This window comes from Crotalus tigris, unplaced genomic scaffold (genome assembly GCF_016545835.1).
Source record: "Crotalus tigris isolate CLP2741 ecotype Arizona unplaced genomic scaffold, ASM1654583v1 scf7180000017741.1442986301:2390832, whole genome shotgun sequence".
NCBI lineage: Eukaryota > Metazoa > Chordata > Lepidosauria > Squamata > Viperidae > Crotalus > Crotalus tigris.
Window position 1 is genome coordinate 599,200 of NW_024096608.1, and position 24,305 is coordinate 623,504.

The following is a 24,305-nucleotide window of genomic DNA, read 5'->3' on the forward strand; positions in this document are numbered from 1 at the left end:
TAAAGAAGCCCCACTCCAGGATACAGGACGTTAGTGTCTCTTGTGGGTCAATTAACTGGGCATAATTTAAAAAAGAACCCAACAGGCCTTTCTCTGGCTCTCACCCACCCACGCACACACATAGACAACCCAGCATTTGACAGGACTCCCAAAGGAAACCACCACCCCCACCCCCAGCTCAGCAGCCTCTTTCTGGTCAAGCCAACGGAGCAGCTCAGACTTCAGCAAAGGTGCTGGACTCTGAATTCGAACTGGCTTCTTTGGCTGTCTCCAGCCCCCGTGTTGAACCGGCTGGTTCCACACATCCGGAGGGACATCCAGAGGGACGGGGAACGAAGAGCCTTTTCTCCCAATCACGAGGCCAGTGTCTATCTGGGAAGAAGTGATCCCCCCGAGATGCGCGGTGCTGGTGCTGGGCCTCCGGGAGGGCATCCAAGGGCCCCTCTCGACAAAGAACCCCAGGAGTTCCAGGAGGCAAACCCAGCCCCTCCCAGCATCTCAAGGGGGCCGCCCTCACCCAATCTTCTCTGGCACGCAAGCGATGCCCTGGGGCAACTGGGGGCCGTGGTCAAGGACCTCCGTTGTCCGAGCTCCGCGGGACTTCTGCCGGGGGGGGCGGGGGTGCAAAGTACTGCTGCCCGGCACAGAATCGTCCGAAGCCAGTCCCGAAGCCGGCCCCGCCCTCTCGGAGCCCCTCCCCGGAGGGAGATCCCCCCCGCCCGCTCCAAGATTGGCAGAAAGAGCCGAGGGGTGGGGGGGGGGCCGCCAGCTCCTCGGCGTCCCCTGCCAGAAGTGGGCGGCCCGGGGGTGCTTCGGGCAGGGCCAGGCCAGTGCGGGGGGCGCCGCTCTCTCACTCCGGCCGATCCTAGCCCATCCCTCGCTCCGCCCACTAAAGCGCCTCTCCCTAGCCTAGCGGAAGGGCTCGGTGGCCCTGCCGAGATAAGAGCCTGCTGTTCAGTCTAGCTCAGAATGGGGGGGGGGGGCGGACTGCCGTGGCCAGCGCGCCTTCCTGTGAGCCCTCCTGTCGGCAACACGCAGCCCGAGGAAGAAGCAAGAGGCGTTTTCAAGCAGAGAGAAATGCCCCCGTCCAGAAGCAAAAGGGACCCCTCTCTTCCGGTGGTCCCGGCCCCTCTCTTGAGGTCCAGAGAGCCAGGCTGGCCAGCGAAGAGGGGGGACGGTCCACGAACTCCGCTGACTTGCCTCCAAGCCACAGGGAGCCGGGCTCTCTGCCCTCCTGCCCGCGGGTGGCGTGGACGGCGTGGACTGCCCCGTTCAACCCAGGAGAGTCCCTTGGATCGGGCGGCCCGATATCAGAAGCCCGGCCTGGTTCTATTTGGGAAGTCTGGTTTGTCTCCCTTGTTTGCTTCGCCTCGCACGCGGCAGCACCCGGAGCGATTGGCCTCATTCTCTCCCCCCCCCATCAAACCGCCCTTCACTCCTGGGGGCTTCTTCATCTCCCCAGCCAGTCAAGGAAGCCGGTGCCGGCTCAGTAGCTGTCCGAATGCGCCCCCCATTTCAGTTTTAGAGCAAGCAGCATTGCCCCCCCCCCCGGAGATCAGCAATGTGGGCGCAAGAACAGGTGAAGATGGAAGGCATCCTTAAGGGGGGGGTAAGAGTCCGGGGGGGGGGTTGGACTTCTATAGTTCCAATTGCTGAAATCAAGAAATAATGCTGAAAGGAGGGGCAGAGCTGTGGTAACCCTGGCAGATTTGGGGGAGATTTCAAGGGGGTGGCAACTGCAGATACAGAAAGGGATGAGAAACAGGCGGGGGAGGGGGAGCCAGACAAGGGCAGACAGGACAGTGCCAAAGGCCATGTTGACCAACTGGCCAGGGGAGGATCCCAGAGGAGCCAGACGGGGCTGTTGGCCATGCTCCCCATGTGCCCCATGAGCTCCGAGCTGCCTCTGGAGAGCAGCTCTTCTTCAGCGCCAGGCGGGGGGGGGGGGGAGGGAGTCTTCTTTGGAAGCCAGTCTCACTCCTGCTCGGGTGGGAGAAGAGGGGGGCCACCTCAATAAGCCAAAGGCCTTGAGGCTGCCCTCCCACTGGCCCTTTCGCAATGTGTCATGAGAAAAGTCAGCAGAAGCAAAGTGGGCTTCCTCTGGCCCCACTGCTTCCAGCGTTGCTTTCTCCCTGTCATCAGGAAAGAATGCAAAACCCATCCAGGGAACCCCCAGTGCCGGGAGGGGGAGGGGAGGGGGAGGCCCCCCAGAGACAAAAACAGCTTCTGATCAGGCCAGACAGTCGATTTGTCTACGGAGCACAGAGAGAAACAGACAATTCCGTGCAAAAGGTTAATCATTAATGAGCTGCTAGTCCTCACTGCCTACCCAGGACAAGAGGACCGGCTCTGTCCTTCCATCCCTTCACCGGGAATCAGTGTGGCCCGGCGGGTGTCAGGCAAAGGGGCCATGAGAAGCCATATGGCTGTTCCGCTGCTGCTCTTCCTTCTCTGCGCACTTCTTGCCGAAGGGAACCCCAATGGCGGAAGGAAGAAAGGTAAGCCCGCAGCCCCTGAGCAGGGACAGTGGTTTTGGAAGAAGGTCCGGCCCAAACAGCCCCCCCTCGGCTTCCAAGGGACAAGGCCGTTTGCTGGAATCGGTGCTTCCTGTCCAGATGAGAGGAGAGGAGGCCTTGGGTAGGCTGACTTAGCCCCTGAGTGGGGTCGGGAGCAGCAAATGCATTTCCTTATGTAAAGGGAGTGTAGTGTGGTCAAGGAGAGCCGTCATATTCATTCATAAGGAAAGAGAGGGGGGGGGAAGGAAGGAAGGAAGGAAGGAAGGAAGGAAGGAAGGAAGGAAGGAAGGAAGGAAGGAAGGAAGGAAGACCAGAGAAGTTTCCCTCCACTTAGTTGGAGGGACCCTTTTCTCCAGCTCTTGATCGCAGCGGGGGGGGGGGAGAGATCTGCCGCATTGTCCCTGTGGGTGTCCTGGAGTTTGCTGACTTTCCCCTGTCTTGTGCCTGCAGTATTCCCAAAGCAATATTCGCCTGCTGGATTAGCAGCAGCCCAGCCCCTCCTTCCCCAGAGGCCAGACCCTCCCCTGGCCTGAGCCTGTCCTTCAGAGTCTCTTGTTTCCCCACCTCACCAAAGAGGCTTCCTGCCATCAGCTGCATCCTCCCTGCATTTATTCAGTTACAAAAAGGCCCCGCTAGACTCTTATTTCGTTCTTCTCCTTGGGGGGGAGGGGGGAATATGTTGCTCCCCTTCCAGATGCTGGAGGAGGGGAAAACTGTGCTCCAGGTATCTCCCAAAGGGGAGCAGAGACTCTGAGCCTCTTTGCTTAGTTCAGATTGCCCCACACTCTTAGGAGTCCTCCCAGGCTGGTTTGGGACAGCCGGGCACAAGATTCCCTCCTTCCTCAGAGCTAACTCTGGGCTAGGGAAGCTCCTTTGCCAGTAGCCACTGAAAGCCAGCAGGACTCCCAAGCAGGGAATGAAGGGGTCCTCACCCTTTCAGGAGAACTTTGGACACCAGCCAGAGATAATCTCTGGAGGCCAGTGAGCAGTGTTTGCTTAGCAGCCACACCGAGGATGTTGATTTGGGGCTCCCTTTCAGCCAGGGATTTGGAGGGCGGCAGCTTTGCTTGGTGCAAGAAAGATCAAGAAGCAAACTTTTTTTGGGGGGGGGGGAATGCAAAACAAAAGATTTTAATACTGCAGGAGTAGTTGGAGATTTAAATTGAGGCTGCAGGAAAATAACGTTTGCTTGGGGGGGCTGAAGGAAAATTAATTTTTCCCCTTCATCATTTCTGCAAACTAGGATATTTTAAATAAAAAAACTGGCCCCTCTTTGTCAGAACTTAGAAAACAGACATGCCAGGACCAATTGATTAAAAAAAAAACCTCCATTTCTCCATTTTGCTGGTGCCCAAATTCCTTCTTGGCTTTTACAGCTGAAAAGAAGACTGGCTCTAGGGGAGATTTGGTGATGCGGTTCCAAAGGCGCTGGCTGATATTGGGGTTGTCGCAAAGATGTGGGAAACCCTGGCAGATTTTTTTTTGAGGATCTCACTGCTTCCTCAGCTGCCTGGTTTAAGAGAAGCTGCCGCCAGGCTCATTTCTGAGCAGCTGAATTCTGCCAGCCTCACCTGCTCCCTCAAGCAGGGCATCGTCCTTCTTCAGCTCCTGCAGGGCAGAAGGACTAGGCTGCCTGCTTGCCTCAAGAGCACCCCACGTTTCCTGTATTAACTGAAGGGCACCTAGGCCTATTTTTAAGATCAGCTGCAAGTCCTGGGAGGAAGAAGTCCTGGGTTGCAAAGGCTTGACAATTCATATAATATAAGCCTCTTTGTGCACCGCAGACTAATCTGATTAAAGAAAAGATTTTTGATATGATTTTTTCACGCCACCACTTTGAGGTTCTAAGTGACATCCAGGTAGCAAACGACCTCCCTTGATACCATGTTGGTAGCAGATGCTTGCCATGAGCTTTGAAGGATGATTGGCTGCGCTGACAGAGATGGCTTCTGCTAAACCTGCCATTTCCCCCTTTCCTTTCAGTCTCCATTTATTGCAAATTCCTCAGATAAGAAATACAGGCTAGAGATGTGTGAAATATTTGCCTTGGTTAGTTATGAATGGGAGAATTTAATTTCTTCCTGAATCTTCAGACTTTGCATTCAATTATTCTGGACCTGCAAATAAGAAATGTGTGGGAAGAATTCACCCTAGTTAATTATGAATAAAGGGATTTTAAATACAGTGCAGAAGCCACATAAATTTGATGAATATACAGCCTGTGCTCTTCCTGAATTAACACATGGCAGAGAGCAGAAGATGCTCTCCCCGCATTCATCTCTGCTTCTGGCTGTAATGATCCTTTATGGCCGGGGTGGAGCAGGAGGCTCAGAATTAGAGACAGAACCCAGATTCCTCCCCTCCCTGGGTTCTGCTGGCCTGATCCCAGGGGAAGGGTTGGGGAGAAACTGGGCTTGAGTAGCACAGCAATGCCATTCTGCAGTGCCCATCGTTTTCTCTTCTCCTGGATTACCTTTACACCCAGTGGCAGATGACTGGCAGATGAAGCAGGACTCATTGGGGGACAGAGGGCTCCTCCACTCGTGAAATTGGCCAAGATTTTTTTTCCCCAGGGCCTTCCTTCCGAAAAGAGGCAGGAATGTTACTCTTTGTTTGGTCTCTTTGGTGGAAGATGACAGTGGCTCCAATGGCGCCAACAGTTCTGGACCAGCTGGGTCTGCCTGCAATGAAGCCACCACCGCAGTCAGCTCAGGGGAGACATTGCTGCTACATGAGCAGCACTGGTGTGGGTGGCATCGCTTCTGCTACTGAAACATCACCTGCTGTGGAGCTGCTTCTCAGCTTCACCACCTGGGGAGGAAAGGAAAAACACCCAAGAGCAAACTGGTGTTTTGGGAAATGGAGACAGCGGGGCTGGCACTCCCTGGATTGGGGAGTCTTTCTGATCCCTCGTGGCTTTGCCCAGAGTCCTGGGCATCCTGTGTCTTTTCCCCCAGCTGCATTTGACACGGCTCAAGCAAAGCGGACTCGACAATCGAAAGTCCTCCTTTTGCACAGGAAGAGCAAACAGAGGAAGTGGACGGCCAGATTAGGAGATCAGAGCAATCTTCTGGGCAGGTCTCTGACTCATTCAGCGGCACAGAAAGAACCGGGTGACCTCTGGCACAATCTTCCCCCCTGCAAAGGAAAGGAAGGTGGGACCCCAGGGAACTCAGGGGCCACAGAGGTCAGCAAGAAGGGGTTTCTGAGGCCCATGGGGCACCAAGAAAAGCCATTAGCGATCCTCACCCAGCTCTGTTGCTCAGCAAGCAGATCTGCAGCTCTAATACTTGCTGGGTAGCCTGGCACTGGGTGCTTCCTGGGGCCCAAGAACACCGGCTCTCCTTTGCATTTCTGCAAGCTCAGATTTCTGCTGCAGGAAGGGGGTCTCTGGTGCCTTTTTGCCGCAACAGACGGGAGGCTGTGCTTCAATATTACGCCTGCGCTTCTTGCAACGGCCTAATGAAAATCCTTCTGTTTTATCAAGTCAGGCTCTCATGCAATTCACTGAAGAGAGAAGAAATGAAGGGAAGAGGAGGTGGGGCTGTGAGGGGATTCCCCAGCAGGATATGAGAGACACTGGTGGTTTTAGGTGCCTGACAGCTGAGAATGGAGGCTAAAAATAGGGACCCAGCAGCCCCTCCAGACTGCAGAGCCTGCCTTGCTTTGATGTGAGTGGAGCTTGGGGGTTGGTTTCCAAATGTTTCATTACCCTCCCTATCACAAGCCTCTCACTGATGACTCACACCTGGTCCACCACAAAACCCTCACTTGACACTCCCACACCTGAAGCCCTTAAGTAGAACACTGACACAGACATCAACTAAACACTGTTGAAGAGGTCGCCTAGCCTGGTAACGAAATGTTTGGAAACCAATCCTCAAGCTCGGAAAAAGAACCCCCACCCTCATCCTACACCCGAGCTACAGATATTCGCCACTATTGCTTGGGGGGGGGGGCGCTGCTCAGATGCACCCTTCAACAGCAACTTGTAGTTTTGGGATATATTGGAAGGGCAAGACGGGGGCAAGCGCTCTAATGAGCCCCACACATAAAAGCAGGAACTCAAAAGACGTGATAAACTGTGTGGCTGAAACTCTTCCAGGGCCTGCATATGGGAGGAGAGGGGCACCCCAGACCTCTGGGAGGCTCACTTAACGTGGAGGTTGCGGTGGAGCCACTTGCTTCTCCGAGGCTGCCAGACGTTGAGCAGTAACACTGTGCTTTCTCTGTTGCCTGGCAAAGACACAAAACTCACAGGTTGCTATAAAAGTGCCCTAGGTGGCCTTCTGGGGACAATGGTGCAAACTCAGGGCCCCCAATCTCTTCAGGGCTGGAATGTCTCAGCATCCCTGATGCTCTCTGTGGAACCCCAGACAGCTTTTTCAGCGTGATGTTTTCAGAGTGTGTCTGATCCACCAAATCTGTGCAGATGATTCCCCCAAAGAGTCCCTTTGCAGATTTGTGAGTTGTGATGTGTATTGGCCTTAACTGCAGGGAGACTCATCATGAAAACAGGCTGGGTTGAGCTGTGGGGGACCTGGGAGGTTGACTTCCTTGACTCTGACTTAGCCTACTGGAGCAAGCCAATTGGGCTTCTTCAGAGACACGGCAGGGTTGAGTAGCTTCTGATTTAGAATCAAGCCAGTGGGTGAGACGGGAATGGCTGCCCAAATTCAGCAGGCAGCCAATGGAGGGTTGATGGGCATCCTCGGCACCCAGAAGCCAAGGGTCCCACATCCCGCCTCCTGCAGAGCCAGAGCTGGGCAAAACCCCTTTGCTGATGATCTCTTCCAGGCTCTCGTCGGCTGCCTCCCAAGAGGAGAGGCCCTCCCCACTTCCAGGCCAAGTTCCTGCTGTATTCCAACAGGGTGGAGCAAGGCTGCCTGATGGAGCCCGGCCAGGAGGAAGCTCTCCAGCAGTGTCCCTTCAACGCCTCCGTCCCACTGGTGATGATCATCCATGGGTGGTCGGTAAGGGGGTCTTGCCTCTTGGGAAGGGAGAGGGCTCTTCTTGCTGCCACCTCTGTCTGTTCCTTGCACGCAGCTGGGGAGGCGACACCTGAGCTGGGAGTGCAGAGCTTCCTTGGGGGAGGCAGCCCTCTATCCCCCCCCCCAGGGCTGGAGGGGCCGTGCATTCATATCAGCCACGCGTGGTCCTGAGACTCAACTCCATTCCCCTCGAGGGGCTCACAAAAAGGAACGTGCCTGCTGCTCCAGAAATAATTCCTCTAAAAGGAACACCCCCCTCCTGCACACCATACATTGACACACATGGAATTGCGGCACACAATGTTTCATCCCTTTCAAGTCAGCTCCTGCAAGCAGATGGGCGAATGGGATGTTTGGAGGGCCAAGGCTGCCTTTGGCTGTGGGGTGGCGCCCACGGCTGTCAGGAAATGGGAGATGTCCTGGCGTGCTGGCGCACTCTGGGCAATCTCCAAGGGGGCTGTTGACCCCCTCCCTTCTCCTCCTGTGGCTGCAGGTGGACAGGCGACTCGAAGGATGGATTTGGAAACTGTCCGAAGAGCTCAAAACCCAACTGCCTTACATCAATGTCATCATCGCCGATTGGCTCTCTCTTGCACACGCACATTACCCCATTGCAGTCCAGAACACACGCGACATCGGCCAAGAGATCGCTCGCTTCCTGGAATGGCTGGAGGTGAGCAGGGAGAGGAGGAGCTCTCAGGCAGGTTGCTCCAGAGAACCTCCCTCCGGGGGAGGACACCCCTAAAGGGGAGCATATTGCAGTGCCTTCTCAGCCGAGCCCCCGTTGGCCTTGAGGGACCGTGCAGTCACAATTAGAGTAGCTCAGATGGACCAGCTCGGGCCTCCCAGGTTCCTCCCAGGTGGTCTGGACTCATGTGGCTGCGGAGCTGCTCACTGCTTTGCCTTGGTCTTCCATTCCCGGCTCTTTTCCAGGAATCCATGCAGTTTCACCGGAGCAATGCTCACCTGGTGGGGTACAGCCTGGGGGCCCACGTAGCCGGTTTTGCCGGCAGCTCTATGAGAGGCAACGGGAAGATTGGCAGGATCACTGGTGAGTCCATCATCCTGGTTGGACTTCAGGATGAACCCGGCCATTTGGCAGCTTCATCTGGGTGGGCAGGACCAGGCAATTGCTGTTGGACCCTGGGAAAGAAAGGCAGCTGAGGGAAAGGCTGACCCCTTGGCTTCTGAGTACAGCCACATCTGGAGGAAGTTCGTGAAGCTGGATGGGAAGGAAAGTTTCTCCACTAAGGATCTACTGACCAGTTCACTGGTCAGCTGACTCAGCAATGATTCAGTATCTTCCCACAGTTAATGGGAATAATTCTCTTTAGTTTGCTCATCCCCTCCTTTACAGCTGTTGGCTCTGGCTGCCCTCCTTTTCCAAAACTGAAATGAGGTTTTCAGCCAAAAGCTGAGGCTCATTCCTGGGCCACATTTCTCACAAGCCTCGCTGTGTCTGTCTTGCAGGCCTGGACCCTGCTGGCCCCCTCTTTGAAGGCATGTCCCCCACGGACCGTCTATCGCCAGACGATGCCAACTTTGTGGATGCCATCCACACCTTTACCCGGCAACACATGGGCCTCAGCGTGGGCATCAAGCAGCCTGTGGCACACTTTGACTTCTACCCCAACGGGGGAACTTTTCAGCCTGGCTGCCACATCATGCATGTTTATAACCACATTGTGCAGTACGGAATCACAGGTATAAGAAGCCACAAAAGGAGGCACCCGGGATGGGGAGCCTTCTGGCCGAGTCCCTCAGAAGCCCCAAGGCAGACCTCACAGCTGAAAGCAGGCTACTGACTGGGTCAGAGCAAGGCAAGCCGGAGGCTTTCCCACTTCTCTCTCCCACTGACCTGGCCTTTCTCCTGTTCTGCCTTGCCAGGAGTTCTGGAAGGAAGCACCATGGGTGGAGCCTACAAGAGTGGAACGAGGGGGCTGCTGTGGGCTGGGTTCTAACCTTCCCATGTGGTGACAGCCTTTAGGTCAGAAGGAGAGATCATCTCCAGCACCAAGATGGCCAAACCGGGGTCTCCAAGCAGAGCCTTGAACGAGGCCCTTGGTTCACAGGCAGGGTATTGCCTGGCATGCCAAAGGACCCGGTTCCTGGGGCTCTGGCAATGTTGAGTTTGCCGTTTGCCCAGGATGCCGGTCCAGGCTTGGCAAAACCCGACATCCCCTGCAAGGTCTGATGGAACGATTCCAGAGGAGACCGGAGACGGTGGAGGGACTCTGGTAGCACCCTCTGGAGAGGAGTGGGCGATTCCACAGTTGGCAAGATGGAGAAGCCCCTGACTTGCTCAATTCCACCCTTCTGCTTCCCTGCAGGGCTGACCCAGACGGTGAAATGTGCCCACGAGAGGTCGGTTCATCTCTTTATTGACTCCCTGCGGTACAGCCAGAAGCAGATCACCGGCTATTGGTGCAAAAACATGCAGATGTTTGACAAGGGACGCTGCCTTGACTGCCGGGCCAACCGGTGCAACACCCTGGGCTATCACATTCGGAAGGCCAGGGTCCTGAGCAGCCAGAGGCTCTTCCTGAAGACCCAACCTCAGATGCCATTCAAAGGTTGGTGGGGGAGCGGGCAACAGGGGATCAGCTCCCCAAAGGGGTCTTGTGGATGGGGCAGACTCTGTGCGGGACGTCCTCAGACTGCAGCGGCTGCAGAGATTCCAAATGGCACCAGTTCAGAGAGGAAAACAGGCTGACCCCCAGGGTGGTCTTATCCCAAATGATATGGCCAGCCCTCTGGGTGAGATCCTGCCCTTGGGGCCAGACGGCCTCTTTTATGAAAGCAGGGGATGCCAGAAGCACCCATCTGCAGCTCTTAAAAACCCCAAGAAAGATAGGGAAAGCGTTGGCCCGATGTGCGCACCCCTTCCTAAGCAGATGTGCATACCTGGCTATTCAAATGCATTGGGAAGATTACCTGGAACAAATGACCACGAACTACCGAGAGGGATGCCCAGATTGCCAGCGGGGCAGCGGCCAGTTGCCACACAAGGGTGGCAACTTGGACAGGCCCAGAGCTCAGGCTCTGATTTGAGGAGCGCTTTACTCTCCTGAGGCTCAGCCTGCCCCACGTGCCTCCCTTGCTAGGCCTGACCGTGCTGCGGACAGAAGAAAAGATGTCTTAAGCTGTCCAGAACAAGAGTTGCCTTTCACAAAAACTAATAAGACAGGACAAGCGGCTATTGTTTTAGGCTTCATCAAGTGTCCTGTAATTCTTTTCTCAAAACATTTCAAAAACCATGTGAGGAGCTGAAGCAAGAATTTAAAAACACCATCACGATGTCCCTTCCCCGTTCCCAGGGCATACTTCTGCCCAGGTTGTGGGCCTTCAGGTCAGTCTTCGCATAAGAGTTTCTCTTATGTCCGAGAGTTTTGCCCAGCAGTTGGCAGTGAGCATACACACCTGGGCAGCCCTTAGAATCACCCACCCTCAGAACAGGGCAACGGAAGGAAAGTCAGCAGGAAGCCAGCTGGGATGAAATGTCTCCCGAGGAGCATGGAATTGTCTTCCCTTGGTGCTGATCAACCAGTCACGCCGGGGCTGGCCCAGAACAAGGCTCCATCCAACAGAGTTGGGGGGGGGGGGGCTCAGCTGAAAGTGCCCTGCCTGCAGAAAGGCTCAGGGTGTAGATATTGATCAGAAAGTCTGAACTTTCTTTAGTGCAGAGTTTAGGACAGAGGTAAATAAAGGGTGAACTGCTACATAATGTCTCTATGGAAGTGAAAACTCAGCTTGCTCTCTTCTCCTCTCCACAGTTTATCACTATCAGTTTAAAATCCATTTCATCCACGAATTCCAAGAACCACGAATTGATCCAACATTCACCATCTCGCTGACGGGCAACAAAGACGACGTGGAAAATCTCTCCATCACTTTGTGAGTTCCAAACATTGCCCAGCATGGCTGATGTCATAGGCCTTGGCACAAAAGCTGTTTCTCACCAAGGCGGATTTCCTCGAGGTGCCCCTTTCATGAGACAAAAACATACTGTTGTGTTTTCGATTGGGAAATCTGTCACTGCTGCTGCTGAAGTGGCACCTGGCAAAGACAACTTGGTGGAAGAGCAGAACACAAACAAAAGGATCCCTCTGTGCCGGGAAGCCCCGGGCAATATGTCTTACAGTGTTTCTTCTCTCCATTAGAATTGAAGGCATCACTCAGAATAAAACCTACACTTTTCTTGTTCCTCTGGATATTGATATTGGAGAGCTGATGATGATCAAACTGAAATGGGAAGGAACGGCCATCTGGGAAAACATTTGGGACACTGTCCAAACCATCATCCCTTGGAGAAAGGGGGACCGTCGGCCAGGACTCATCGTGACGTCCATTCGGGTTAAGGCAGGAGAAACTCAGCAGAAGTAAGTATGTCCAGACCGGCCAGGAGGTGGAGGAAGACAAGGGGTCCAGAAGTGACCGGTGTGCAACAGGGGCTTGCTTTCCGCAGCCGGCTCCAGCGGATGTTGCAGTGTAGAAAAGATTGCTCAAAATCATCATTATCTTTTCATTTCACAGTTCTCATACTGCACCTGGCCTTGCACAAAAGAAATTCACACTTGGTTTATTAATTATTTTTCTATTTTCCTTCTTTTCAGAATGACATTCTGTTCTCAGCGTGTGGATAATTTGCACCTCTATCCAGGTCACGAGAAAATGTTTGTGAGATGCGAAGTCAGTTCCCAAAGACTGAAATGAGAGTCTGGATGATAAGCAAATGTTTGAGAAAGCTGGTCCAGAAGGGAGGCGACTCAGCTTTATCTTTTCCTTAGAAAAAGAAAAGAAAAAAGGAACATTTTTTTTGTACAAACACACCAATGTGAAACTTAAAAAATGTGATGGATCAGGATGTACTGTAAATTGTTACGCTCGACTAGCTTGAGTAAACAAATAAAGTGAATTATAAAGTGAAACTAAATCTAAGAGAGTGACCCTTCCCAAGAATGTCATTGCGTCACACCAGGGAGAAAATCAGCTTCATTTTGAAGAGCATTCAGTGGACGGTCCATTGTCCATTTGAGCTGAAACCTGATTAAAGTTCTGAAGACTATAATCTCAGGTCAAATACCTCAAAGGATAGGAAATGAAGAAAAGGGAAGTGTGTTGTGCAGGCCTGCTGCACAAAAACCTTTTCAAAAACAGGCTTTAGAAGAGGTTGAGCTGAATGCTAGCAAGGATTCAGATAGTTTAGGCTGACCTGGCTGATAAGGATTATACCACAAGCTTGTGGGAAGGCGGCGTAGCTGCATTCCATATCTACATATACCACTTCTCTGTCATATGGCACAAAGATATTTAATTTTAAATATTTTGCAATTTGCATCTCTTCTGACTGCTGTCTAGAATCCCAGGATAATAATAGCAATCTAGTTGCTAGAGTGCAAAGAACAAGTAGTCATGCAAATTGGTATTTTCAGAAAGATGAAGCAAAAGCTCTAACTGGGTTTTTTTTAAAAACATCTTAATTTCAATAGAATCCAGCAATAGGACCTGCCCTGCCAAGCCCTGGATCGTCAACAGCTCTCTTCCACCTAACTCTGCACTGAGGTCCAGAAGAATGCCAGAGGGGGGAGGGAAGCCCATAAAAGCCCCCTCAAATGCTGATGTGATTCTGTGGAGTGTGGCAATGCTTGCAAAAAATGGCTGGGGCCTCATTTGCGTGGTTGTAGCTGCCCTTTTGCCTTCTTTGGCACACTCCAGTGACACCCGTAGCCAAATGGCACCATCAGAGCGAACACAGAACTGACTCTCCCCTTCCTTCAGTTCTAAAGGGAGAACATTCATTGAGTCACAAGGATCCCTCGCAGGGAGCAGGAAACACAGTGGGGAGGGGCTCCATCAGCACTCCTGAGCTGTGGCTGATGGGCCAGGGAAGCCACCTTCCTTCCCTTCCCAAGGCCTCCCAGAATCCAGAGTGCCACTTTTCCCTGACCTCCTCTCCAGAGTCTCGGGGTGGAAGGGAAATGCCCTTTCTGGAAAATGCCCTTTCCAAGCTGGGCATAAGCTGGACAACTGGCCGTCCTGGGTCCTCCCTGGAGAGGCGGCAGCTACCAGCCCACCATCCTGAGGCGATGGCAGCACAAGGCGGACTCTTGCCACAGCCTGTAGAGCGTCTCGCTCTGCTCACCTTCGGACTCAGAGAAAGCAGGCAACTTCTGAAGTGATTTCATCAGATCTGTTTATTAATGCATTTCAAGTTTCAAAAACCCTTACATCTGTTTGCACAATACTTTATATTTTTTTGCAACTTTTTAGTAAAAATTTCCAAAGTGAACAAAAAAGATACTGTATAAAACACAGTGGACATTAAACTGACAGTAGTATTAGATCGCAATTTGCCTTGATAGCTTTATTTTACCACATCTTGACTTGCAGTGGAGAGTTCAGTGCATTTTTTCTTTGCAGAAAACATTAAACTTCGGCGCCCAGTAAAAACAGGGCAGCCGCTCTCTGCCGTGCTCTCTTGCCACAGGATAACATCACAAGCAAAGAAGTTACATGGTCCAAGATCTATCATATTCAAGAAGTTACTAAGAACTCTTGTAGAATAAAACCCACCATTTCAGAAATGCAAACCTAAGCTTCCAGTCTTTGCAGTCTGAAGAAAAAACAATCCCAAAATGTAGTTTAAAATGATTTAAAAGCAACTATAGAGACTTCTAGCTAGTTAAGATCCTTCAGAATTATTTATAATCTATTAATCTGGGGGATTCATGTACAAAATTTGTCTCTAAACCATGTACAAAAAACCTGTATTCTGAAAAAAGCCACCACATACTGTACAAGTTTTACAAGGAAGAGATCCCATTATATTATTTTAAAGTTTTCTGCCTTGCTGGCTTGTGAGTCACAAAATGAGACTGAAATGTCTAAATCTCATACTCTTGAAAAAACAAAACAAAATCCACAGCTTGGCTAGCACCCCCCACCCCAAAACACAACTGGGTTTCTAAGCACAGCCAGAAATATTTTGCAGCCATTTGGTTCCCAATCAGCTTGGTGCTTTTGGAAAAACAGAAGCAGTGAATTCAAGCCTGAATAATGCCCTCTTCCATTTCCTGCATAGCAGTTGAGCATATTGGGACATTGCTTTTTCTTTCTTTAAAAAAATGCCAATTATATACACTTGCAGTAAAAACTTTGGGCCATTGTGCTGTTTGAGATCCTCATTAATGCCTTTCACATTCCTCAGCCTACAATAATTACACAACCACAGCAACCTCCCGCAGTAGTGGCTTCTGTTTTAGTGGTTATCTTTTTAAACAGTTTCATGCTGAAAGATTATTCAAATACTTGTTAAAATAAAAAACAAAACAAAACACAGCTTTACTTTCTCCCAAATTTTCAGAATTGGGATCCTTATTATCACTTATCAAGGTGATCGGATTACCAAATCATGGGGGGGGAGTCAACCCTCCTTTAATGTCAACTCCACATTTAACAGAATATGCAAAGGTTTCTTTTTTCTTTTTGAATACTTCTGTGGCCCTCTCCAGAAGTCAGGCATTTGACCTAACCATTCAGGGCCCCCCTGTGCGATCCAGGGCAGGCGAGCCAAACCCTGGACAAGCTCTTCCCACAGCAGCCTCCCTGGAGCAGCCTGGAATCCTCCCAGCGGAGCCGGGCAGGAAAAGGACCTGAACACAGCACCTGGACCGTGCCTCAGCAGTAATTCTGACCAAAATAGAGATGCATAAAAATTGCACGGACTTGACGTGATTCACAATTCCTGTGTAAAGCATTACAGAATCCTGGACCTTTATACACCATCAACCTTCTGTTATCCTGAGTATGTCAATTAAACAGTAATTTCTTCATTAAGAGCATAAAAGGTTTATAATATAAAGGAACATCCATATTGCAATTATATTGTTTTACAATTGCACACAGAAGTACAGGTGTACATTAGAAATACAGTGTCTGCATATAACCACTTATGTACATTGGCAAAGTAACGTCTCCCCCATTGAGGCAGTCTCGCTTCCTAGCCCGGCAGCTGAAAGAGATGCTTTAATTCCTGTGAAGAGGTTCCATCAGAGCTACCTTTACCTGCAAGTGAAGGAAAGGTGACCGTGAAGAGCTAGCTGAGGAGGAGAGGAACGCTTTGCTTAAGACTGCTAAAGATCTGCTTCACGGCCGGCCCCTTCGCTTTGGGGCAGGGAAAGGGGATCTCAGGGTCTGAGAGCCTCCTCCATTGACCAGGGACAATGACTTAATACAGGTTTTCTTTGGAGTGAAATTTTCCCACTGTAGGCACTAGGAAGAACCAAGGCAAAAAGCAGCCCTTAGCGTCTCATGTGGCCCATCTGGTAGCTCTCTCGGGGCCTCTGGCGTGGAGGGGCCTGAGTCGTCGGGGGGGGTCTCCTTCGCTTCAAAGTGCCTGCAGGGGAAGAAAAAAGGAGAGAGATGTTCAGAGCTGCTTTGCCAGCCAGCCGCCCCCTGCACTCCTGCTGACTGCAGCTCAGCAGCCCTAAGCCAAAGCTCTGGCAAGACCATTTTCTGGAAAACAGCCACAGAAACAGAAGCGATTCTCAATGCTCTAAATTCTTTCATAGGCACACATTTCCAGCCCTGGGGAAAGAGCCCCCTGTCACTTCTATTTGGTGTCGCCCTTCCAAACCCCTGCTTGCCTGGTGGCTCGCTACTCCCCACGTTGGTTCCACCCTCACAGGCAGGACAGAGCTGAGCCCTCTTACAGCAGTGGTTCTCAACCTTTCTAATGCCGCGACCCCATAACACAATTCCCCATGTTGTGGTGACCCCCAACCACTTATACATCACCGGGTGCCAGGGGCGTGGCCAAAGAAAAGGGGGAAAAAATGGCGGACAGCCTTGTTTGGTCGTTCGACCCCAAATGGGGTCCCGACCCACAGGCTGAGAACCACTGTCTTACAGGGTTATGGCAATCAGGCCTGTTCCTCCTCCAGCCCTGGAATGAACCACCACGTTCCTGATGCAATTCAAATCGGAGCCTCTCTGGCTCCTCCCGTGGGCTTTTCCTCTCTCTGCCGATGCACCTTACGGCCCAAGTTGCGCAGGGTGCACTTTCACCCCATGCCCACAGCAGACGTCCTTGCAGAGCTAGCAAAAGTCTTACCTGGAAGGGGTTTGGGTGGCGGCAGCTTCGGATTGCTGCTTGGGGTGTGAACGCTGCAGATCTTAATGAACCCTGCCATCAACATGATGAGCGCAATGCCCATGAGCAGGACGGCCCACCAGTGCGCCTGGAGTTGTGAGACAGAACAAAGAGGTCTTTTTTCCCATCTGACCGAGCTCTATGAAGGCTCCAGGCACAAAGAAAAAATGCCACCCTTCAGGGCCGGAAAGCCAGGCCACCCTTCGCCTCAGGCTCCTTTAACAGCTTCTGCAGGCTTTGCCTTGGGGCAGCCTCTCCACGCCCAGCCCCTGCAGACGGGACATTTATTGATTTATTTTTATAAAATTTATTGGCTGCCCATCTTATCATGTGGTAACTCTGGGTGGCTTATACAGTTAAAACATAACTAATTAAAATCTTGCAACTTAGCCTCTTGCTTAGATAGTGACCTCGCATAGGCACACTGTGGTTGCAATGCTAGACTTACTGGCCAGCTGTGCCTAAATTGCCCAACCTTACCTTCATCATGAGCAGGAATGCTGCACTTGGCATGACTCTTATCGAGAAAAGGGTAGTCGCAACCATAGGGGGAGTTAAATGCAGAGCGATTTTGATGAAAACAAAATATTGCTCCGGAAGCAAATGAAGAGGTGACCTCCAGAAGAATGAATGGAATCGAAAACACAAGTGATGAAATGATTTGGGATAAACTGAAGAACTGCTGAGAAGTGTATTTTAGAGACTCAATGGGAGTCAGCGACATTTGAAGAGAGAGATTGAAGCAGCTGCTGTAAAGGGACTCTTCACAAAAAATGTAGTGAAGAGAAAGTGACAAATGCGGAGAACGTTGAAAGTGCTAAGGCGCAGATGTTGATGATGTAACTGGAGAAATATTAACCCAGGGAATGCTTATGGAGGGCCTGTGTGATTTGCTTAATGTATGTAAAAATTCCGTCTGTGCCCTGACAACTGGAGGAATGCTATTGTTGTTTCCTATGCAAAAGAAAAAGTAGCAAGGGAATGCAAAACAGGAGTTATTTAATGAATGTCAAAAAGGAAAAATGGCAACCTGTCAGAGACACAGCATGGTGCTGGTGTAAACTAATTTTTACTAGGTTTCCTTGTCTGAGATTTTAGTTTCTGTGACTTACTTGCTCTGCTGAACTTTCCTTACCCTGAGAGGGAAAATTGTGCTTGGTGTGCACGTCTGTGTGCATCCAACAGTGTTCAGAGGGGACCCTTCTCTGAATTCTTAAAGCAGAATTGGGGCTCTGAGCATTTTCATTTTTCACTCCTTGCAGTGCACCCATTCTTGCCAGTTTTCTACAAATACCTTTTGAACACTGAATATAGATTTTAAATTTTGTTATCTCACCTTCAGAATATAAAAATTTTGAATGTTTTCACTTTCTTGTTTTTGCAAAGGAACTGCCAAAATTTGTTCAGAGAGTTCCTTTCAACTCACCACAATCCACTCGGCAATGTTTTCATAGAGTTCTGGGTTGAAAATGGCCTTCTTCAGCCTGGCCAGGGGGCCATCTGCATCCACCAAACGACAGCGCATGAATACATCACAGTAGCCTTTGAAATCATTGCAGGGGGACCCAGGCTGGAGGGTAATGGTTTTATAACTGAAGTGAGCCTTCCATGCTTCAGATCCTGTACTGGCACAGCTTTCCGGATGCACTGGATAAAACAGAAACAATTTACATCTCAACACTATAGTTTTCAGAAGAGGAATATCAGGCTTTTGCTGTTCAAAGCAGAAAAATGACTGGCATGGAACAAACAAGCCAAGACATTGCCATGGGCAACTCTCCAGAAAGAAATTAAAACTATGCAGACAGATGGTAGTATTTATCCATAATTCCCAGCAGACATAAGATGCTCCCAAACCTTATTATGCTGTGGAGGAATTTGCATGTGCAGCAAACTGCCATGCATTGCCCCTCACAAACCTCATAACCTTTTGATACCCTTTGTCCCAAGGAAGCAGCCAAAAGATCACCCCCTTTTGACTTAATATCTTACCCACCTAAATAAATAATATGCTTTAAGTTCCCCCTTATCTCTTCTTGTCTTTATCAGTTCTTTCTCCTTTTCTAATTTATCTGTATTTGTTTTTACCTGCTCTCAACAGGTAATGTGTTACTAGAAAATAATTGCTTATATGAAGGAATTTTTCAATTACTTTATGTCAACAGCTAAAGATTAAACTTCTAAATGTAAAATGTCAGCAGTTAATGGTAAAGCCTATGTATGTAAAAAGTATATAAGAAACAATAAACTCAGAGTTTGTCAAGCTGTGTGAAGATGTGTCATGCAGCTTCAAACTTCTGCTCAAGACATGCCTGAGTCTTTTTCTTAGCATCGTTACATTATGCCTCATGTGCCAAGTCTCTCCTCTCCCCAGCCATGCTGGGGCACCACTCTTCTGAGGCAGACATCTCTTTAAAGCTGAGCAAAAAATGATCTTTTGGGAAATTAAAAAAAAGGATGGAACTGGAATTAAATCAAATGATGAAATGGTTATCTGAAATGCTAATAATGCCTCTATACTTTCCAGGTTTGAGACTGCAACTGAAAACTATTTCAACTCCAGGAGCAGCTGCTCAGCTCCAGCTAGACATGAAAAGAAAGGGCAGGACTTTTACAAAGGAGAAGCGTCCCCCATTTACCAATGAGGGTAATGAAATACTTGCTCTACCACATCCCTGCATACATTAAAATAGACAGAATGCTATAATCCAAATTTAAGTTGCTTAGCGTAACAAAACTTACTTTTCTTCATGCAACAGACGTGGCATAGTTCTCTGTCATCCTTTGCATCAGAGCTGGCACAGGTACATTCTTCTAAGTCGAATTTCTCACAGATAGAGCCAGCACATTGCTGGGGAGGAAACATATTAGAGCTATTTCATCTTATCAAGCTCAGAATTAAACCAAACAAAATAGTAAAATGAATGCGGTGGCCAATTTTGAACTTCACCATGTTTGCCCTTTTCTTTCCTATAAATAAGAACTATGTCTGGCTACATAAAGCAGAGCCAGGAAAAGGGGAAGAGGTTGCTTCCCCAGTTTGGCTCCCCAGAACACGATTCCAACCCAGCACCACGGACGTTAGCACAAAGTTGGAGATGATTGGAGGTTTCCTTCTTCTCCAAAGAATGTTTGCGGCAAGGACCCCTTGGCCTGAGCACAGACAAATAGGGGATCTGTTTTAAAAACAGTCAGTACAAACATTTTGGTTATCAAACTCCAAAAGAAAAGAAAATGGCTGCTTTTACTGGCTGGCCCAAGAAAGACAGCTGCAACAGGTCAACAGAAAGAGGCACCCTCCGCCTGGGCCGGGAATACAAACGCTGGAGTCAAACTGTCTGGCTCTATAAAAACACTTCTAGGACGACTTACACCACTGATGCAAACTTGAGTGTTTCTGTTGCACTCGGTCAGGTTTTTCTTTGGTGTAGATGTGGGGCAGAAAGAAGAGTTACCATCACACCTCCCTTCTTCTGCACACTCAGAATCATTCCGGCACTTTTCCCGCTCTTTCTTGAATTCACAATTCTGTGTACAACAAGGGCCTTCACTGGGGCTAAAAAGGGAGAAAAATTTATTGCCATTCCAGCAGGCCTCGTCATTTCAAAGGAGATCTGCATTTATTCTTCGTGATAGACTCAATCCTATCTGCTCACTGTCATCCAGTAGGTCACTGCCTGATTTTCCCCTAAAAAGCCTCAGGAGAATCTGTGCGCAGCTTACTTTGCCCACAATGCAACAGTGCTTTGGGCGGGACTTAAAAAGAGGAGTCTGCTTGGATAGGGGAGTGCTTCTTCCTCCAAATCAGTTTAAGCCTTTGGTATTATGTCTAGCACAGTCATTATTTAAATAAGGCAAATTTCCAATTCTGAAGACGGCAATCAATAAAATAATTTCAATCAACCAGCAACAAAAGGTAATGAAGGTGGCATGTAATTAAGCCAGATTTGCTAATAGAAGGGAAATGTATTTCACAGCCCTGGAGCCGAGCGTGAGAGGCTGGGTCTCTTCTTCTTACTCTGCCTGCCAGTAAACTTTGACTCAGGGTTTGGGACGCAGGGTTGCCAATCCTGATGGGGAAATAAAATCTGCTCTTGTAAACCAAGGCTGCTCTCGCTCCTTCTCGGCCAAAGACAAGCCCAGACCAAGGGAGGGAGCGGCTCTCCAGATCAGAAAAGCGTCTGAACCTGCAACTCTTGCCGGGTCTCAGCTTGCACTTCTTGTCCTCTGGCTGGTTGGCATCGTAGCAGCACTCATCTTTGCACTGGTCACTGTAGCCACAATCACACTGCTCGCCTTGCTCTACCAGCCCGTTTCCACAGATGGGTTGGCCGGATTCTGAAAAACAAGACGTTCTTCTGAAGGCTAACTGGGGTCATGAGAAACGGGGAGAGAGGACTGAATCAGGACACAGGACCATCCCTCCTTTTCAGGACCTGCATCCCCTTCTATAAAGCAGCCGCCATGCAAGGAGGAATCGGCTCTTCCTCAGCCTGGCAAGAGATGGTTCTTGCCGGCCTTTGGCACATTCCTTTCTGCAAGATTCTTCACACGAGAGGAGGAAACGGTGGGCTCAGCCTTGGCTGCAGTTCAAGAGCTACAGCCACGTTTCATCCTGTGTGCAACGTTAAAACTCTGAGCTTGCCTAAGCGCTGATTAACAAGCTCGGCTGTCCTTTCCAAGGTTCGAGAGAGGACTGAGCGGCCTACATCTGCATCTCAGGGAAGACCAGATGCAAAACACACTTTTAGAAAATGAAAAGCTACAGAATTTCAAGCTGCTCCCAGTGATGTTCCCTGTATTTTCTCTTCTCGTTGCCATCTCATGAAAAATAAAGACAACCAAATTGTGTAGAAGAAATACATACCAACAAAACAATTATTCCTCTTTTTTTCAAGCACTTGGCTGATATTCCGAATACTACAGATAGAGAATTTATTGTTGTTCAGTTTGTCACCAGAGGTTGCCCGTGCATACATTATGTAATTGCCATTTTCTTTTTGCCCCAGGTTTTTGGACTCTCCTGGAGTGCACTCTGTTCCAGAATCATGCTGCAAGAGACAAAAATTGTCAGTGTTCTTCACCAGAAGTTCTGTGATTTTCTGCTCCTCTAAGAAGCTACCATGTCAGGGGAGGAGCCAGTTAAAGCCTCCCAGGAAGAAGGTAGAATGATAAGAAGGTGAGGTGGGCGAGAAAGAAGCCAGCACCCCCATGATTCACTCTAAACATCTTCACAATACTTGACCCAAACAGCCACTGATAAAGAACTCTGGGTTTTTTCTTTAATTCAGTGCACCAAAATTACTCCTTTTGTTGTCCTGTTTATCCATTAACAACCATGTAACAGTCTGGCTTCATTTACATGAAGAGATTGTATAATCACTGAAGTCAGACTTGTACTGAACTGCAGCAAATCACTTCAGAAAGAGAGAGAAACTCTTTTCTAAGGTCCTATCCGATGAGAAGTTCACAACTAAGATAGAGGGACCGGCTTTGCTGAATCCAGTGGAGGTGGACAATACTCAGGCAAGCAAGTGCAGGGACTGTTTTGCTGACACCCTGGCACATGTTTTTATTATTATATTTTGAGAGATTGGCAGGCTGCAAGCCACACATTTCTTTCTTTAGATCAGCTGAGATGCATTTTGCTGTAAAAGGAGACAGGAGACTCTTTAGGCAGGTTACTTGGCCCAATTCATCAAATTGTTTCATCTTGCAATAAGCAGGACCAATTAATTTTGTGGGCAGAGGGGATGGTTTAAGAGTTCCTGGATCTGCCGTAAAAGCTGGACCAGCCAGGGAGACCTAGAACTTACATATACTTACAGGAGAACCAAAGTTATGTCCCACTTCGTGCGCAAAGGTGATATGGGAGACCTTAGGAGGGACATGGGAACCATAGTTTTGCACAGTGATTATGCCAGTATTTAGGGACTTCTTTTTCCCATCAGAATAAAGCTTGCTTTTTTCACAGATTCCACCAGAGCTCCCTGTAATTAAAATCAAACAGTAATCTTTAACAAAACTAATTAGAAAATGATTATTAAGCAGCAGTTAAAGCAGCACTTTTAAATTAAAGAAATCATTTTTATCATTAAAATACTTTCCAAATGTGTCAGTTTATTCTGATTTTTGATTCTGTGAGCTAGTCAGAAATCATGAGAGCTCTTTGAACTGTTCTGGTACTGTAAAGGCAAAATCATTGGCTCTCACTCCAGACAAAACAGTTCTCAAAAGCTGATATTCTTAAAGGTTTATCTCTGTTGATGGCCGATTTGTCTGAAGGCTAGGCTTCCAGGAATTACCTCGTGTTTGTGATTTAGCTTGCTCTAGGATTCTCACAGCTCCAATGTCTTTTGAGATGAAGGAATTTTCATCCTCTCTTCTGGCTGCTAGTTGATGTTCAGGATGCATCTGCTAATCTTCTGCCAATCTATTCTTTGTAGCTGCTGTTGCAGCCTTTACCTTGTATATATTTATATACATACATACGTATGTACGTACGTACATATATTTTTCTATATAAGAAATAACTACATCTCTATACAAATAGAGCACAACAATGATGAAAACTGTCTTCAATGCATTTGGGTCAATATAAAAGGGAGAAAAAATGACATTGCCATAGGTGTATACTAGAGGCCACCCAACCAAACAGAGGAAATAGATGAACTTTTTGCTAGTCAGCTAACTAAGGTATGTAGGAAGCAAATCACAATAGTAATGGGGGACTTTAACTACCCTGACATCAATTGGGAGACAAACTCTGCACCAAGTGGAAGATCAAACAGATTCCTGACAAACCTAGCAGACAACTTTGTCTCCCAAAAAGTAGAGAAGGGAACTAGGGGATTAGCCATTTTGGATCTAAGTCTCATTAACAGAGATGAAATGATAGAAGGTGTTGAAGCCACAGGAACCTTGGGAGGTAGTGATCATGCAATATTGGAATTCAACATTATGGAAGCACAAGCAATAGAACATAGTCAAACTAGAGTCTTGGACTTCAAGAGAGCGAATTTCAATAAACTTAGAGACAGCTTGGGAAGGATTCCATGGATGAGAATCCTCCAGGGGAAAACAACTCAAGAAGCTTGGGAAATCCTGAAAAGCGAGATAATAGAAGCCTAGTCTAGCACAATACCAACAAAGAGGAAAAATAACAGCTCTCAAAAGAAACCAGCATGGCTGCATAAAGAACTCTCTGATAAATTGAAAGATAAAAAGGACAAGTATAGAAAATGGAAAGAGGGGCACATAACTAAATCAGAATATCAACAAATAGCCAGAGCCTGCAAAGATGAAGTAAGGAAAGCTAAGGCTCATAATGAACTAAGGTTTGTGACCAAAGTCAAAAATAACAAAAAAAGCTTCTTTCAACATGTAAAAAACGAGAAAAAAGTGAAGGAAATGATTGGTCCATTAGTGGGCAAAAGTGGCAAGAAGGTGACAAGCAATAGGGAGAAAGCAGAACTATTTAACTCGTTTTTTGCATCTGTCTTTACACAAAGGGAAAAAACAGACCAACCTATCAAAAATAGTGCCATAAAAAACAGTGTAGAAACACAAGTTAAGATAGGCAAGAAAATGATAAGTGAGCACCTGTCCAGCCTAGATGAGTTCAAATCACCAGGACCAGATGGATTA

At 48.9% G+C, this 24,305-nt stretch overlaps 2 protein-coding genes across 3 annotated transcripts in view; one reads left to right on the forward strand and one right to left on the reverse strand.

Moving 5' to 3' along the window:
* The first annotated feature begins 2,197 nt into the window (after positions 1 to 2,197).
* LIPC (lipase C, hepatic type) lies at positions 2,198 to 12,440 on the forward strand. Its single transcript, XM_039339998.1, has 9 exons — positions 2,198 to 2,498; positions 7,314 to 7,489; positions 8,001 to 8,180; positions 8,441 to 8,558; positions 8,978 to 9,211; positions 9,838 to 10,080; positions 11,281 to 11,401; positions 11,668 to 11,886; positions 12,121 to 12,440. Exons 1-9 carry the CDS (start codon positions 2,411 to 2,413, stop codon positions 12,218 to 12,220), a joined length of 1,479 nt encoding a protein of 492 aa, XP_039195932.1. The 5' UTR covers positions 2,198 to 2,410; the 3' UTR covers positions 12,221 to 12,440.
* Positions 12,441 to 13,683: 1,243 nt separating this feature from the next.
* Positions 13,684 to 24,305, reverse strand: part of ADAM10 (ADAM metallopeptidase domain 10) — a 30,494-nt gene continuing 19,872 nt past the window's right edge. For both annotated transcript variants that reach the window (XM_039340015.1, XM_039340014.1), the window contains exons 9-16: positions 22,485 to 22,648; positions 21,526 to 21,709; positions 20,846 to 20,996; positions 20,031 to 20,214; positions 19,401 to 19,509; positions 18,085 to 18,305; positions 16,620 to 16,746; positions 13,684 to 15,902 (exon numbers count right to left, since the gene is read on the reverse strand). In XM_039340015.1, coding sequence (XP_039195949.1) covers positions 15,808 to 15,902; positions 16,620 to 16,746; positions 18,085 to 18,305; positions 19,401 to 19,509; positions 20,031 to 20,214; positions 20,846 to 20,996; positions 21,526 to 21,709; positions 22,485 to 22,648 — 1,235 coding nt within the window. In that variant the 3' untranslated portion in view covers positions 13,684 to 15,807. The remainder of the gene's footprint in view (positions 15,903 to 16,619; positions 16,747 to 18,084; positions 18,306 to 19,400; positions 19,510 to 20,030; positions 20,215 to 20,845; positions 20,997 to 21,525; positions 21,710 to 22,484; positions 22,649 to 24,305) is intronic.